The 13,193-nt window shown below is 42.0% G+C and overlaps 1 protein-coding gene across 1 annotated transcript in view; it reads left to right on the forward strand.

Annotated features, from left to right (window-relative positions):
• The first annotated feature begins 373 nt into the window (after nucleotides 1–373).
• The window catches only part of LOC138952387 (sodium-independent sulfate anion transporter-like), a 106,517-nt gene continuing 93,697 nt past the window's right edge, over nucleotides 374–13,193 (forward strand). Inside the window, exon 1 of the mRNA XM_070324054.1 lies at nucleotides 374–528. Within this exon, the coding sequence (XP_070180155.1) occupies nucleotides 442–528 (87 nt within the window). The 5' untranslated portion in view covers nucleotides 374–441. The remainder of the gene's footprint in view (nucleotides 529–13,193) is intronic.

The following is a 13,193-nucleotide window of genomic DNA, read 5'->3' on the forward strand; positions in this document are numbered from 1 at the left end:
CATTGAAGGGTACTGGTTAGAAAAAAAATGTCTTTAGTAGTGCACGACTTACTTTGATTTTGTTGTTGTCGTTTGCTGGCGTAGATTCGCATGGCAGTCCGTAGTCTAGCCATTGTTTTATTCAAATCGTAGACAAAAACACACTTTGAAGTTAGAGACATCGGCGATAAACATCTATGCATATTAATTACTGCGACCACAGGAAGGGATCAATAACTCCGCGTGAATCTGAATTCCCACACGACAGGAGCGACAACCGCTGCCACGTGTGAGGATGGTTGTCGCGGTGCGTCAGTGGTGGAAGGGAAAGACTGACTGAACCTATACTGAATGCAATGCAATGTAGTGTGGGCAATGCTTGTTGACAAACTGGACCGCACACGTGTATCACCGGGTGTGGGGTGGTCGTGTGTTTCTGTCGGCTAAGGCTCGAAGCCTCCGATGGCCGCACCACAGTCCCCGGGGGTGGAGCTTCAAGATCTGCGTGTGCCTGATCCTACCCGGGAAGGACAAGAAGAAGAACCTGAGGTGAGATACCCTGTTGTCATACGTCAGTTTAAAATCGTTAGTTTTTTCGATTTCGATTGACTGGGTGAGTGCCGGCTTGGAACCGTGTCAGGTGTCACGATTTCATCTTTCGCCTGTGTACATATTTTCCCCTCGATATATATACTCAAGACTGAAATGTTGTTTCCTGGTAAAATTAAGAAGTGAAATTATTTTTGGACGAAAAGCATGTCAGTTTCTTGCATGTGAAGAAAATTGGTGGTGAAATGTAATAGATTTCACCCCCAAAATCGATTTATTCGAAAACGTGTACCGAATGGTTACGTCCCTTGAGTAAGAAGGAAAACATTTTAGGATGAATCACATTTCTAAGTTAAATAAAAAAAAAGATTGGTTGGACAAATTTGGCCCCATGAATGTAAGGTACACAAGGTCGCTCATCAGTACTATCGAAGGGTGTTTTTTTGTTCAGTGTAGAGTTTTATACTAGATCAACGAGGCCGAGAATCGAAATATCACCACGGCGAAAGATGAAAACGTCACACAGGTCAACGTGGCACAGTCACAGAATTACCCGTGCGTGTCCAGCAACACACTCCCACTCCGCCTAAGCCCTTCTGTAGTGCAGTTGCTGCTAATTATTCACCGCACCGATTTCTGTGACAGTGCTTACTGTACGACACGCCGACGGTAGCCTAGCCTAATAGGCTATCATCCATGCGTGTGTGCGAGAGAGAAAGAGAGAGCTGGGACTCCAAATCACGGCGACAGCCCAGCTAGCTTGTCAGCAGTTGGGTCGATATTCAGCTTTCACCCTCAGTTCCTCAACACACAGCACAGCGTAAGATTCTTATTGCTTCACTGGGTTTACCCGAAGAAAATCCTGTTTGCTCAATTTTGCTGGATAACTACTTCTCTCTGAGCTAACGCTTCTATCATACTAGGGTGTCTAAACTAGCGTGGCGAGCGGATTTCAGTTCTGGTGAGAGAGAAAAAACTCACTCCGTGCTGGAACTGGATTTTCCCACTAGCATAATGATCTTATACTCAGAGAAGATTCGCACAAAAAAAGCATGTCATGTATCTCTCTTTGCAAACGACGCAGACAGAGTTTCATCACAGACTTCTGTATTCTCTGATTGTTCTTGCGGGGGAAAACACACACACACACACACACACACAAACGAATAGTTACGCACCCACCCACTCCTCCGCCCTCCCCCCTCCCTCCATCCCCAAACCGAAAGCTCTTGGCGAAGGAAATTTCGTTTCATCAGTGACAGAATACGCCCTTCCTATCCTTTGGAATCTATATATACAGTAGGGAAAGAAAAAAAGGTCAAATGTAGATGACAGATGTGTTTGCAGGTGTCGATCGTGTTACTTCTCAGAGGAGTTTTTCCCTGTTGCGACAACATGAAACAGATGCTGCCTTTTCTTTGACATGCAAAAAACCCCACCCGCACGCACACACACAGAGGTTCGAATGTACGCACGCACGCACACAAACACACACACACACACACACACACACACACAATCAATAACACTTACACACACTCACACACGCACAACGTAACGCAGGTGACTTATACGCACTCAACACGGATCTCAATAGTATCGCACAGCTGGATGATAATAGGAGTCCAATTTCGAGCGCCTCTGCCTATTCTCTGTCATAGACACACTGAATCGGCGCGAAAAACTGTAACGGATTTGAGGAAAACTGTAACGCACAGGAGATGTGTAGTCACTCAAGCATGACCTGGCATAATAACCACTGAGTTTCAGGTACCAGTATACAGCCGTTTCTGTTGGGAAGGTGAAACAAATTGTCACTGTGAAACAGAGTGTGCGCAAGTAATGCCTTTTCGACGGCATTATCTTGAAAATGTTTTTTATACTTGTATGATGAAACAGGGTTGAGAATAAGTAGGGGAGAGCGGGGCTGGTAGTAACATTTTTTAATTACGGACCTCTCAAGCTGAATCGTAAGGACATTGTTTAGATCTTTTTTCAGCCAAATGATCCTACGACTATTTCCTTTTGATAATTGTTGAAGGTTTTACTGAAATCTGTCATTTTTAGAATACAGACTATGAAAAGTAATGCTACCTAATGTGTTACAACTAACCCCATATGTGGGGCAAGTTGTAACAGCATGTGGGGTTGATTGTAACACTGTTACAACCAGCCCCGTCAGAGTATCTTTATACAGTCACAACATGTAGACACTCGTAATACTTAAAAATATGGAAAAATAACAACTTTGGGTGGTTTGGCATTTATTTAAACCACAAAGGGAACAACTATAACATCAAACACAAAATGGTAGCTGGTAGAAGAAAAAACACCGTGATGAACTTTGACCTGTCATTCCGAATCCGAGGCACAGTTCTGGCAGACATAGATGTTCTTTTTCTCAGTACATTCTTCATGCGACCAGTCGTTGCATGACACACACATGGCCCACTGTTCGTTTGGACGACTGTTTGAATATGGTTCACAGCAAACTAAGCAAAAACAGTCATCGTCTTCAGACGAATCACCGCTAATGGCTGATTTTAAGTTCCTGCTTGCTTTCCGCTTTCTCGTTTTGGGGGCTGACTTCTTCGTACCAACTTGAGCTGTACGGGTAGGTTTTTGTTTCTTTTCCTCTGAGAGCCGTTGTTTTTCTGGAGTGTCTGTTAGTATGGCCGACTTTCTCCGTTTCCTACCTTTGGAAGCCATCTGTCTTGGGGCAGCCTTTGGAAATGGCCTGACGTGAAAAGCGGAAAAGTTTGAGGTTGTTGGCTTTGTTGGTGTGTTAGTCATGGGGGTGTAGTCCTGTTGTGGTTTCTGGGAACGCTTGGCACTGGCAGAGTGGGTAACCTGTGAGTCCCTAGCGTCAGGTTGGACATCGGAGTCACGGTGGACGGCCGATGCAGTCTGGTTTGTTGGCTCTTGACAAGGAACGACATGATTGTAGTGAGCTCCAAGCCCTTCACCTGTCATCTGAAAGCGGACAGTACCAGCCGCGTTGACTCCTGGTCGACCTGGGCCATGGACAAATTCCTGAATTTGACCGCCTGTAGTTTGGTAAATGATGGCAACAACGGGAAGCGCATTGCACAGAGCTGCTAGCACTAAATCAATTGTATCAGTGTTGTACTGCTTCTCCACGATGAACCTCTGCAGGTCTGTCTTCAGGTCGTTGCCCTCGCAGGACAATTCCTGGTAGTACTGCAGATGGCCACAAACTTCGTCTGTCAGCTTATCACAGAGGCTGTCAAAGGAAATTGTCATGATGTTCTCCGCCTCTAAGCTTCGTTAAAATGAATGAAGGATACAATGGCCATCTCCTCGCACTCTAAAATACTTCCCTTCCCTGTGGTTTTCAAATAACGGGCCATTGAAGTTGGCTGATTTACTGCTTGAGAAGAACCTGGATTTTGCGTCGAGGCTGAAGCTGCCGGTCTTTGTGTTTCTGGCGAAGACTGGGTCGCACAAGGTGGAGAAGAACTGTTGTCAGATGATTGACCAGGTTCTGGGCAGGGTCTGTCTGCTTCTAGGCAGGGAATATTTGTTTGAAGGCAGGGCCTGTCGCTGACATTATTTTCAGGAGTTTCAGCGGCTTGTGACGGGCAGGGTCTGTCAGTGACAACAGAGGGCTGATATTCCACATCTGTGAATATTTCTGGATCAAATGGGCAAATTCCAGTAACTTTAAAGCCTTTGATTACATTGGTTGGCACCCCTCTTATTCAATAACAGAATGAATTGAACAAAGGCCTGCCATCCGTTTATCATTCTGTTATTCAAACACACAGGAGCGCAGAGACTACAGTAAACACGGGACGGTGTGATAAAACAACATGACGGGGCTGGTTGTAACAGTGACGGGGCTGGTTGTAACACTGTTACAATCAGCCCCGTCAGTTTTGTTACAACCAGCCCCACACCATGGTACACCCGTGCATCCCAGTGACTCCATTACCGCGCTAAAGTATACGCAAATGTGAGTGCATCACAGGATTAACAAAGCAACAAGCATTCATACTTAGTATATTTTGAGATTCATTTCGTAAACACGGTTGAACAGTTACAAATTGTTCACAAGTTGAGAAATTTTACTAACCTGCCTGAATTTTGAACTTTTTGGTTTAAAAGTCGAACGTGCTGGCTTCATGCCGCCATTTTTACGTCAGTTTATAGTAAGGGTTAAAGGAAGGTAATACAAATTAAACTGCCAATCATAAAACAATGAAGAGTTATTTTCATTGTTACTTCCAGCCCCTGTTACTTTTAGCCCCGCTCTCCCCTATATCACTGTTATTGCGTATTTTATTAAACAAACAAACAAACAAACATCTATGCATGTGTGTGTGTGTCTCTGTGTCTGACTGTGTCTATGTGTCTGTGTCTGTATCTGTGTGTAAACCTCTTCTTTGACCTGTTCCTCCTTACATTTCGAGGATTGCAGATCATTGCTGTATTTTGTGGATATTTGTCAAGGCCAAACACGCGTGAAGTCTAAAATGTATTCCAAAGCCACAGTTGGGGGACGCATGTGCGGGGGGGGGGGGGGATGTGTGTGTATTTGTGTGTGTGTGTGTGTGTGCCCGTGTGTCTGTGTCTGTCTATGAATCTGTCTGACTGTCTGTGTCAACTTCCTGCGTCATTTTGCTTCTCTGACCTGTTCCTCCTTAGACAGGAAGGATTGTCATTACTTAAGCGAATGCAATATATATATGCATGTCAAAAACGAAGACTGAAATTCATTCAAAGGTCACAATGTGGGGTCGCTGTTATGGGTACACACGAATTGCATGGTCAGGCTATTTTACACCAGTTGATTTGGTCCAGCTGCTGGTAGACAAAGCGGGAGGGGAACATCCATTCGAACTATCATAGGTTTTTTTTAGTGGGACGAATGCAAAAAAAGAGCGAGTTTCATAAGAAATGATGTAATAGATTTCCGTTAAACCTCTTTTCATGGTAACCTGTGCACAAGAACAAGAGAGAGGGATTAAAATAGGATTTTGTTTTGGTCGGGTGCATTGTTGATTCATCGTTGTATGAGTAAGGCATTGATGGAACTCTCTCTCTCTCTCTCTCTCTCTCTCTCTCTCTCTCTCTCTCTCTCTCTCTCTCTCTCTCTCTCTCTCTCTCTTTTTCTCTCTCTCTCTCTCTCTCTCTCTCTCTCTCTCTCTCTCTCTCTCTCTCTCTCTCTCTCTCTCTCTCTCTCTCTCTCTCTCTCTCTCAATTCCTCCACCACTCTTGCACACGCGTTTATATAAACTGTCTTTCTCATCCCCGAATAAACACTTTTTACAGCCGAATGGAATGTTTATATCGCTGTTGGTGCATGTATGTCCACGTGTGTGTGGTGTGTGTGTGTGTGTGTGTGTGTGTGTGTGTGTGTGTGTGGTGTGTGTGTGTGTGTGTGTGTGTGTGTGTGTGTGTGCATCACTGCATGTATATTAGCAGTTAAGCTAATAGTCGCATAATGCCTATCACGCGTTTCCGCCTGTGTGAACCTTATGTCGCCGTAAATCAGTAGGGCGCACCTTTAACACATTTTACGGCCAAACTATAAAGGCAAAAAGATCAATAGCACTTTTTGGTTCACTATCGTTTTTCGAAACATTGTGTCCAATGTGTGATGCTGTTTGTTTTAGTGTTCTACCATCTGCATGTGTGTGCGAAACAGCGCCAGCTGTGAAAGTGTGTAGCTGCCTTGTCAATGAGAGGAATTGTATGCGAGTGCAGCAAACAGTGTTTCATTTGATTCTCTGTATCGGACAGAATGACCATGATTACCACAGGCACTTAATTATATGTTTTACTGGAGAAAACAGTTGTATTACTCTTGCCTTAGTTTAATTTAGTTTAGTTTAGTTTAGTTTAGTTAAGTATATGGTCTGTATGACTCGTAAACTTGGAAAACGTGCGATGCTCATTTTAACATGAACAGCAGCAGTATTAACTAGCATTCTCCCTTTTGACTGTACTGCCGGTGTAACACGAGAAAATTACTCCCACGAGATTTTTACTCCGGAGTAAACATTTCGTACGAAAAACTTACTCCCTTTACGAAAAAAGCACTCCCCCATTGCACGAGAAAATTACTCCCCAAGACAGGTGAGTTCCGAGTAAACATTTCGTACAAAAATGTTACTCCCCTGACGAATAAATAACGAATAAATTACTTCACCCCAACACGAGCAATTTAACTTCCCATGCCAGGTGTACGACATTTTTACTCCCTTGTCCCCTGTTAGTCTTGGTGGTGGAAGGATGGTAGCGCGACATTCGTGTGCGCGAGATCACTTATTGGCATTATCCCTTCGCCTGCATCCCATTTTTGCGTACGAGATTTTTACTGGGAGTAAAACAAGTCGCGTAAGGCGAAAATACAATATTTAGTCAAGTAGCTGTCGAACTCACAGAATGAAACTGAACGCAACGCAACGCAGCAAGACCGTATACTCGTAGCATCGTCACTCCACCGCCCGTGGCAAAGGCAGTGCCCGTGGAATTGACAAGAAGAGCGGGGTATTCGTTGCGCTGAGAAGGATAGCACGCTTTTCTGTACCTCTCTTCGTTTTAACTTTCTGAGCGTGTTTTGAATCCAAACATTTCATATCTATATGTTTTTGGAATCAGGAACCAACAAGGAATAAGATGAAAGTGTTGATTTCGAAAAAAAAAAAATTGATAATAATTTTTATATATTTAATTTTCAGAGCTTGTTTTTAATCCGAATATAACATATTTATATGTTTTTGGAATCAGCAAATGATGGAGAATAAGATAAACGTAAATTTGGATCGTTTTATAAATTGTTATTTTTTTTTACAATTTTCATATTTTTAATGACCAAAGTCATTAATTAGTTTTTAAGCCACCAAGCTGAAATGCAATACCGAAGTCCGGGCTTCGTCGAAGATTACTTGACCAAAATTTCAACCAATTTGGTTGAAAAATGAGGGCGTGACAGTGCCGCCTCAACTTTCACGAAAAGCCGGATATGACGTCATCAAAGACATTTATCAAAAAAATGAAAAAAACGTTCGGGGATTTCATACCCAGGAACTCTCATGTCAAATTTCATAAAGATCGGTCCAGTAGTTTAGTCTGAATCGCTCTACACACACACACACACACACACACACACACAGACACACAGACACACAGACACACGCACATACACCACGACCCTCGTTTCGATTCCCCCTCGATGTTAAAATATTTAGTCAAAACTTGACTAAATATAAAAAATGGGGAGTAAAAATTTCGTGGAGGGAGTAATTTTTTCGTGCCTTGGGGAGTTCTTTTCTCGTACGAAAAGTGTACTCGGAGTAAGAATTTCGTACGAAATATTTACTCCGGAGTAAATGTTTCGTGGAGTAAAAATTTCGTGTTACACCGGCGCCGTTGGTCTTTGTTAACCCTGTCCGTGTGAAAAAAACATTCTCATTTTCAGTTGGATCTTCGTACTGTTAATTAAGATTCAGCTTTACGTTAAAACGGTGATTTTATAGTGGGCCATACTTCCCACCTCAAAACCTGACCTTCCTACCGCCCCCTCACTTGTTTTAATTGTTTATTTGTTTGTTTGTTTCTTTGTTTCTTTCTTTCTTTCGTCCTTTCTTTCTTTCTTATTTTTTCCTTTTTTTCTTTTTTTTCTCTCTCTGTATTTCTGTATTTAAAAAAAGTTAGTTAATTAGTTAGTTTCTTATTTACTTACTTAGTTAGTTACCACACCTTCACACACACAATAGCATTGGCGATTGCATCGATGGGCATACTTGTTCTCCAGCCACCTTGGACACATACAAAGTTTCAGGTTCAGTGTATAGTCCGAAAACAGACTGAAAGTGTTTGGCACTTGATTCTAAGCACATTATTTATTGCAATGGCAGGGTCTTGATGTGCGGCACAGACTTCTCGACTAGTTTTCAGTGCACTGAATTTGACGAGAGGGATTTGTAGTGACTTAATTTTGCACAGGTGCATGACGGCCCTGAACGAAGGGCGAGTTGGTCCCTCCTCCTTGTTACCATTTAAAGAGTTTACAAGAAGGACCTGCGTGTCTGAGGGGCGGACGTATGACTCTCCGCTAAGCTCGTACTATCTGCAATAGCAACGTGCAACAACTGCATTCGTCTTAAACTTTAATCACTCAGCGAGCTGTGCGGTAACTTCCACCTGCGTGCTGACATTATGGAGCGAGATGCTGTGGTTTACAAGGTAACGAAATTGTAGCTTTTTTCCTGAAAAAAACCCCAATACTTTGTGCTGTATGACATTTTTATTTTCAGCGCTGTTGTTGGAGTTCAGCTGTTATCTCATATTCACACAGTGACCTGAAATGTGATAGGAAGGCAAGGACAGTGTAGGTTTAAAAGAGACACACACTTGCGTGTACATGTATATCGCTGAAACGAAAGGCACACACGTTAACATACCGAACATAAGCTCAGACATGTGTACACAATTCGATTAAAATGTTCAACCGTTCTCTCAGTCTCTGTCTTTCTCTGTCTCTGTCTCTCTGTGTCTGTGTGTATGTGTGTGTGTGTGTGTGTGTGTCTCTCTCTCTCTCTCTCTATTTCTCTCTCCCTATCTATTTCTCTCTATCTCCCTCTATTTCTATCTTTAATCCCCCCTCTCTCTCTCTCTCTCTCTCTCTCTCTCTCTCTCTCTCTCTCTCTCTCTCTCTCTCTCTCTCTCTCTCTCTCTCTCGCATTCTCACTCTCGCATTCTCACTCTCGGATAGCTGTTTGCCAGTAACTTACTCTAATGTGGCTACAGCCCGAATGTACCGAAGATAAGCTCAGACATGTGTACATAAGTCGATCACAATTGTCAACCGTACACTCTCTCTCTCTCTCTCTCTCTCTCTCTCTCTCTCTCTCTCTCTCTCTCTCTTTCTCTCTCTCTCTCTCTCTCTCTCTCTCTCTCTCTCTCTCTCTCTCTCTCTCTCTCTCTCTCTCTCTCTCTCTCTCTCTCTCTCTCTCTCTATAAAGAAAATAAAAAAATATTTTTTCTTGTATAAAGAAAATAAACACACTTCACAAAAGAGGTGTAAAGTTATTAAACGGAGATCCCAATATGACTACTCAAGAAAAATAAACTCAACTGAACATTCTTCCGCTACAACAGCAGTTCTTTTTAAATGCTAGTGTTTTCATGTTCAAAATGTACAACCATGAAACACCTTCATGCATCCAAGACCTGTTTGAGCGTCCTCCTGGTTGAGCGAGGCTTTTGAATTATACGCTACCGCTCCCACGCATTGATTTGTATAAATCTAGTTTATCCTACTGGGGATCGCTTGTGTGGAATTTACTTCCAATGTACTGTAAAACATGTCAAACCCTTTCGTCTTTTAAAAAAAATGTTCGAAAATATCTTTGTCAAAAATAATTCTCTCCCTTCACTTTAAAATCATAACTGTTACTGCATCACATCTTAATCATCATTTTATTAATCCATGAACCACGTTATTATAGCTAGTGTTTTTGTTAGTTTTAACCTGATTACAAATTCTTAGTTAATTAGTTATTAGTTTGGCTGTTTAAAACATGTTATATAAATATATAATTGTAATGTATAATGTCATGTACAGGGTGACCAAAAAAAGAGTACCCAAACAAAACGTCATAAATTGAACAAAAATAAAGCAATCTTCATAACATTTATTTACACACACAAGTATAGCCTCTGCATGATTTGCACAGAAAATGTTAGCGTTCTAGCTTGTCTTTTAGGAAAGTTGTGCTCATTCTACAGAACATGCTCCAAATCTCTCTGTTTCAAAAGTGAGACTGGCAGCATTCGTGCCATGGTCTCTTTTGATTGCTAATGCATTAGTGAACACATCTCACACATCAGATTTCTCCTGCTCTACTTGCACGTGCTGCTAGCGCGCATTATGTGTTTAACGATAAACCTGCTTGTCTCGTGTGTTAAAACAGTCACAGCATCAAAATAATCACACAAAAGTAAGGTCAAACATGCCTTCATTAAACTTTTGTGGTTTAATAATTCTAACTCTATAATTGTTGGAGATTTTGTCAATCAAACAATGACGAATTTTTTCGCGTTTCTTTTGTTGCTCGGTATATATATACAGAATTCAATAAACTCGTTTTCCTCTGCACCACTCCACACAATGAAAGCTGGAAAACTTGTTAAAGCTTAAAAAAGCTTATTTATACAACACAATAAAAAGTCCAAAACTAAGCCAGAATGTCGCATCTTTTTAAAATCCAAATTTTCGGCCCGCAGGCCTTTTTGAAAGGTTCACAGACGCTTTGTCTGTGTTCCTTTGAAGAAGGCCTGCGGGCCAACAATTTGGAAATAGATGAGACATTATGGCTTGGTTTTTAACTTCTGACTGTGCATGTGATGTGTATCTATATATATATATATATACGACTAGTGTCTGTCTGTCTGTCTGTCTGTCTGTCTGTCTGTCTGTCTGTCTGTCTGTCTGTCTGTTCGCGATGCACGGCCAAAGTTCTCGGTGGATCTTTTTCAAATTTGGACACCGTATTCAGCTACACCCCGGACACAACCTCATCGATGAGATATTTCAACACGTGCTCTCAGCGCGCAGCGCTGTGCGCGCTGAACCGATTTTTTTTTCCTTTTTTTTTCGGGATCCACTACCAGTAACTCTTCCTTATCTTCTCCAGTGTTTTCAGCCGCGATTATCTCCCTTCCTCCGTGTGGCGTCAATCCATATTCTCGTTACTACGTTACTATTTTTAGAAGGTCACTGACACTGCACGTTACTATTTTTAGAAGGTCTCCGGTGTTTTGCGCGTTTATCTCCTTTCCTTCGTGCGCCGGCAAAGCCGGCGTACACCCGGCAAAGCCGGGTCCCAGGCGCAGCCTGGTATTCGGCTCTATTTCTTCCCGGATCGTTTTATAATTTTTTATTTTTGTTTACAATTTTCAGATTTTTAATGACCAAAGTCATTAATTAATTTTTAAGCCACCACGCTGAAATGCAATACCGAAGTCCGGGCTTCGTCGAAGACTACTTGACCAAAATTTCAACCTATTTGGTTGAAAAATGAGAGCGTGACAGTGCCGCCTCAACTTTCACGAAAAGCCGGATATGACGTCATCAAAGACATTTATCGAAAAAACGAATTTTTTTTCTGGGATATCAATCCAAGGAACTCTCATGTAAAATGTCATAAAGATCGGTCCAGTAGTTTGGTCTGAATCGCTCTACACGCACGCACGCACGCACACACACACACACACACACACACACACACACACACACACACACACACACATACACCACGACCCTCTTTTCGATTCCCCCTCTATGTTAAAACATTTAGTCAAAACTTGACTAAATGTAAAAATTAGATAGCATGACTAACCTACCTCCCTAAGAATATTTGCAATTGCCAATGAGCTTTGATCATATAAACTAAGAATGTCACAGACCTATGGGTAACCAAGCACCACTAACACCTACACAAAACCACCACCTCCCAAAAAAAAAATTCAACAACATTCGATTTTCGACTGAATCATTCAGGTACGAATACTTTTTCCTTTCAAACATTGTTTTTATCATGTTTCGAAAGAAATCACTCGATTTATAGCAGTTTCATTCTCAAAAGTGATGTACGTTACTATTTGGATGACGACCATGCACACTTACCCGTAGGGCTGGGCTCGTCCATCTCGCACGTAGGTGTGAAAGTCCTGTTGTCATTGATAGATCATATGCAAATGACCAAGGGAGACTAGTTAGGTCACGCTTGTCACAACATCTCGGCAAAACGAGAACGTTTTATTTTGGTTATAAGTAATTTTTCTTTACACAAAATCAACAAATCGTGTCGATTTTCACGAATCACAGACAAAGCATGCATTGCAAGCAATTTTTAAAATATTATTTTAGACTTAGTAGACTGTGTGAACCTCGAAATTGATCTTTGGCGGCCATCTTACATTTACCGCGGACTGTACGACCGTTTGACTGACCGATACCGAATTTACACAAGGATAATAACGTACATCTCGCATCACTTTTCCAAGCGAAATGAACGAAGTTGGCAGCTCCGTCGAGCTCATTTTTGGTCTCATTAAACACTGCATTCATTTCCTGTCTGGTTTGTATGAAGGATTTACAGGTCGCGCACGTGTTCGGAGTACAGTTCTTACAAAACTGAAAGCACCCAAAATCGCGTAACGCTTTTTTCTCCAGAATGACTAGGTAAGGTTGGAATCACAAGTCTGTTATTCATTGCTTACGGCATAAATTTGCCACCATGTTATACCAAAACGTTCGTCCATTCATCCTCTTTCATCCAACACAAAAATGTTCTTTGCAAAAAATGTTTATTAGAAGCAGGAGCCTGCCAAATAATTCAAGCGGGCTCTTTCCTTCTTTTGACGCCATGACAGATTCTTGCCCATATATAGATAGAAGATAGACTAGAGGAATACCCGGCTTCGCCGGGGTGAATCGCGAGACAGAGACAGCCAGCGTGGCGGTTCACCACAATCACCTTTGAAGGCGAAGTCCTGTCAAACGGGAGTGAGAATTTTAGAGCTTATTTCTAAGCGCTATATTATCTGTTATGGCTTCTCAAATGCCAGAACATACAGACAGTTAAGTTAAAATTAATATTAAAAGTCCTACGGTTTTGAGCCATTAAGGA

The sequence above is a fragment of the Littorina saxatilis genome, linkage group LG2, assembly GCF_037325665.1.
Source record: "Littorina saxatilis isolate snail1 linkage group LG2, US_GU_Lsax_2.0, whole genome shotgun sequence".
NCBI classification, from domain to species: Eukaryota; Metazoa; Mollusca; class Gastropoda; order Littorinimorpha; family Littorinidae; genus Littorina; species Littorina saxatilis.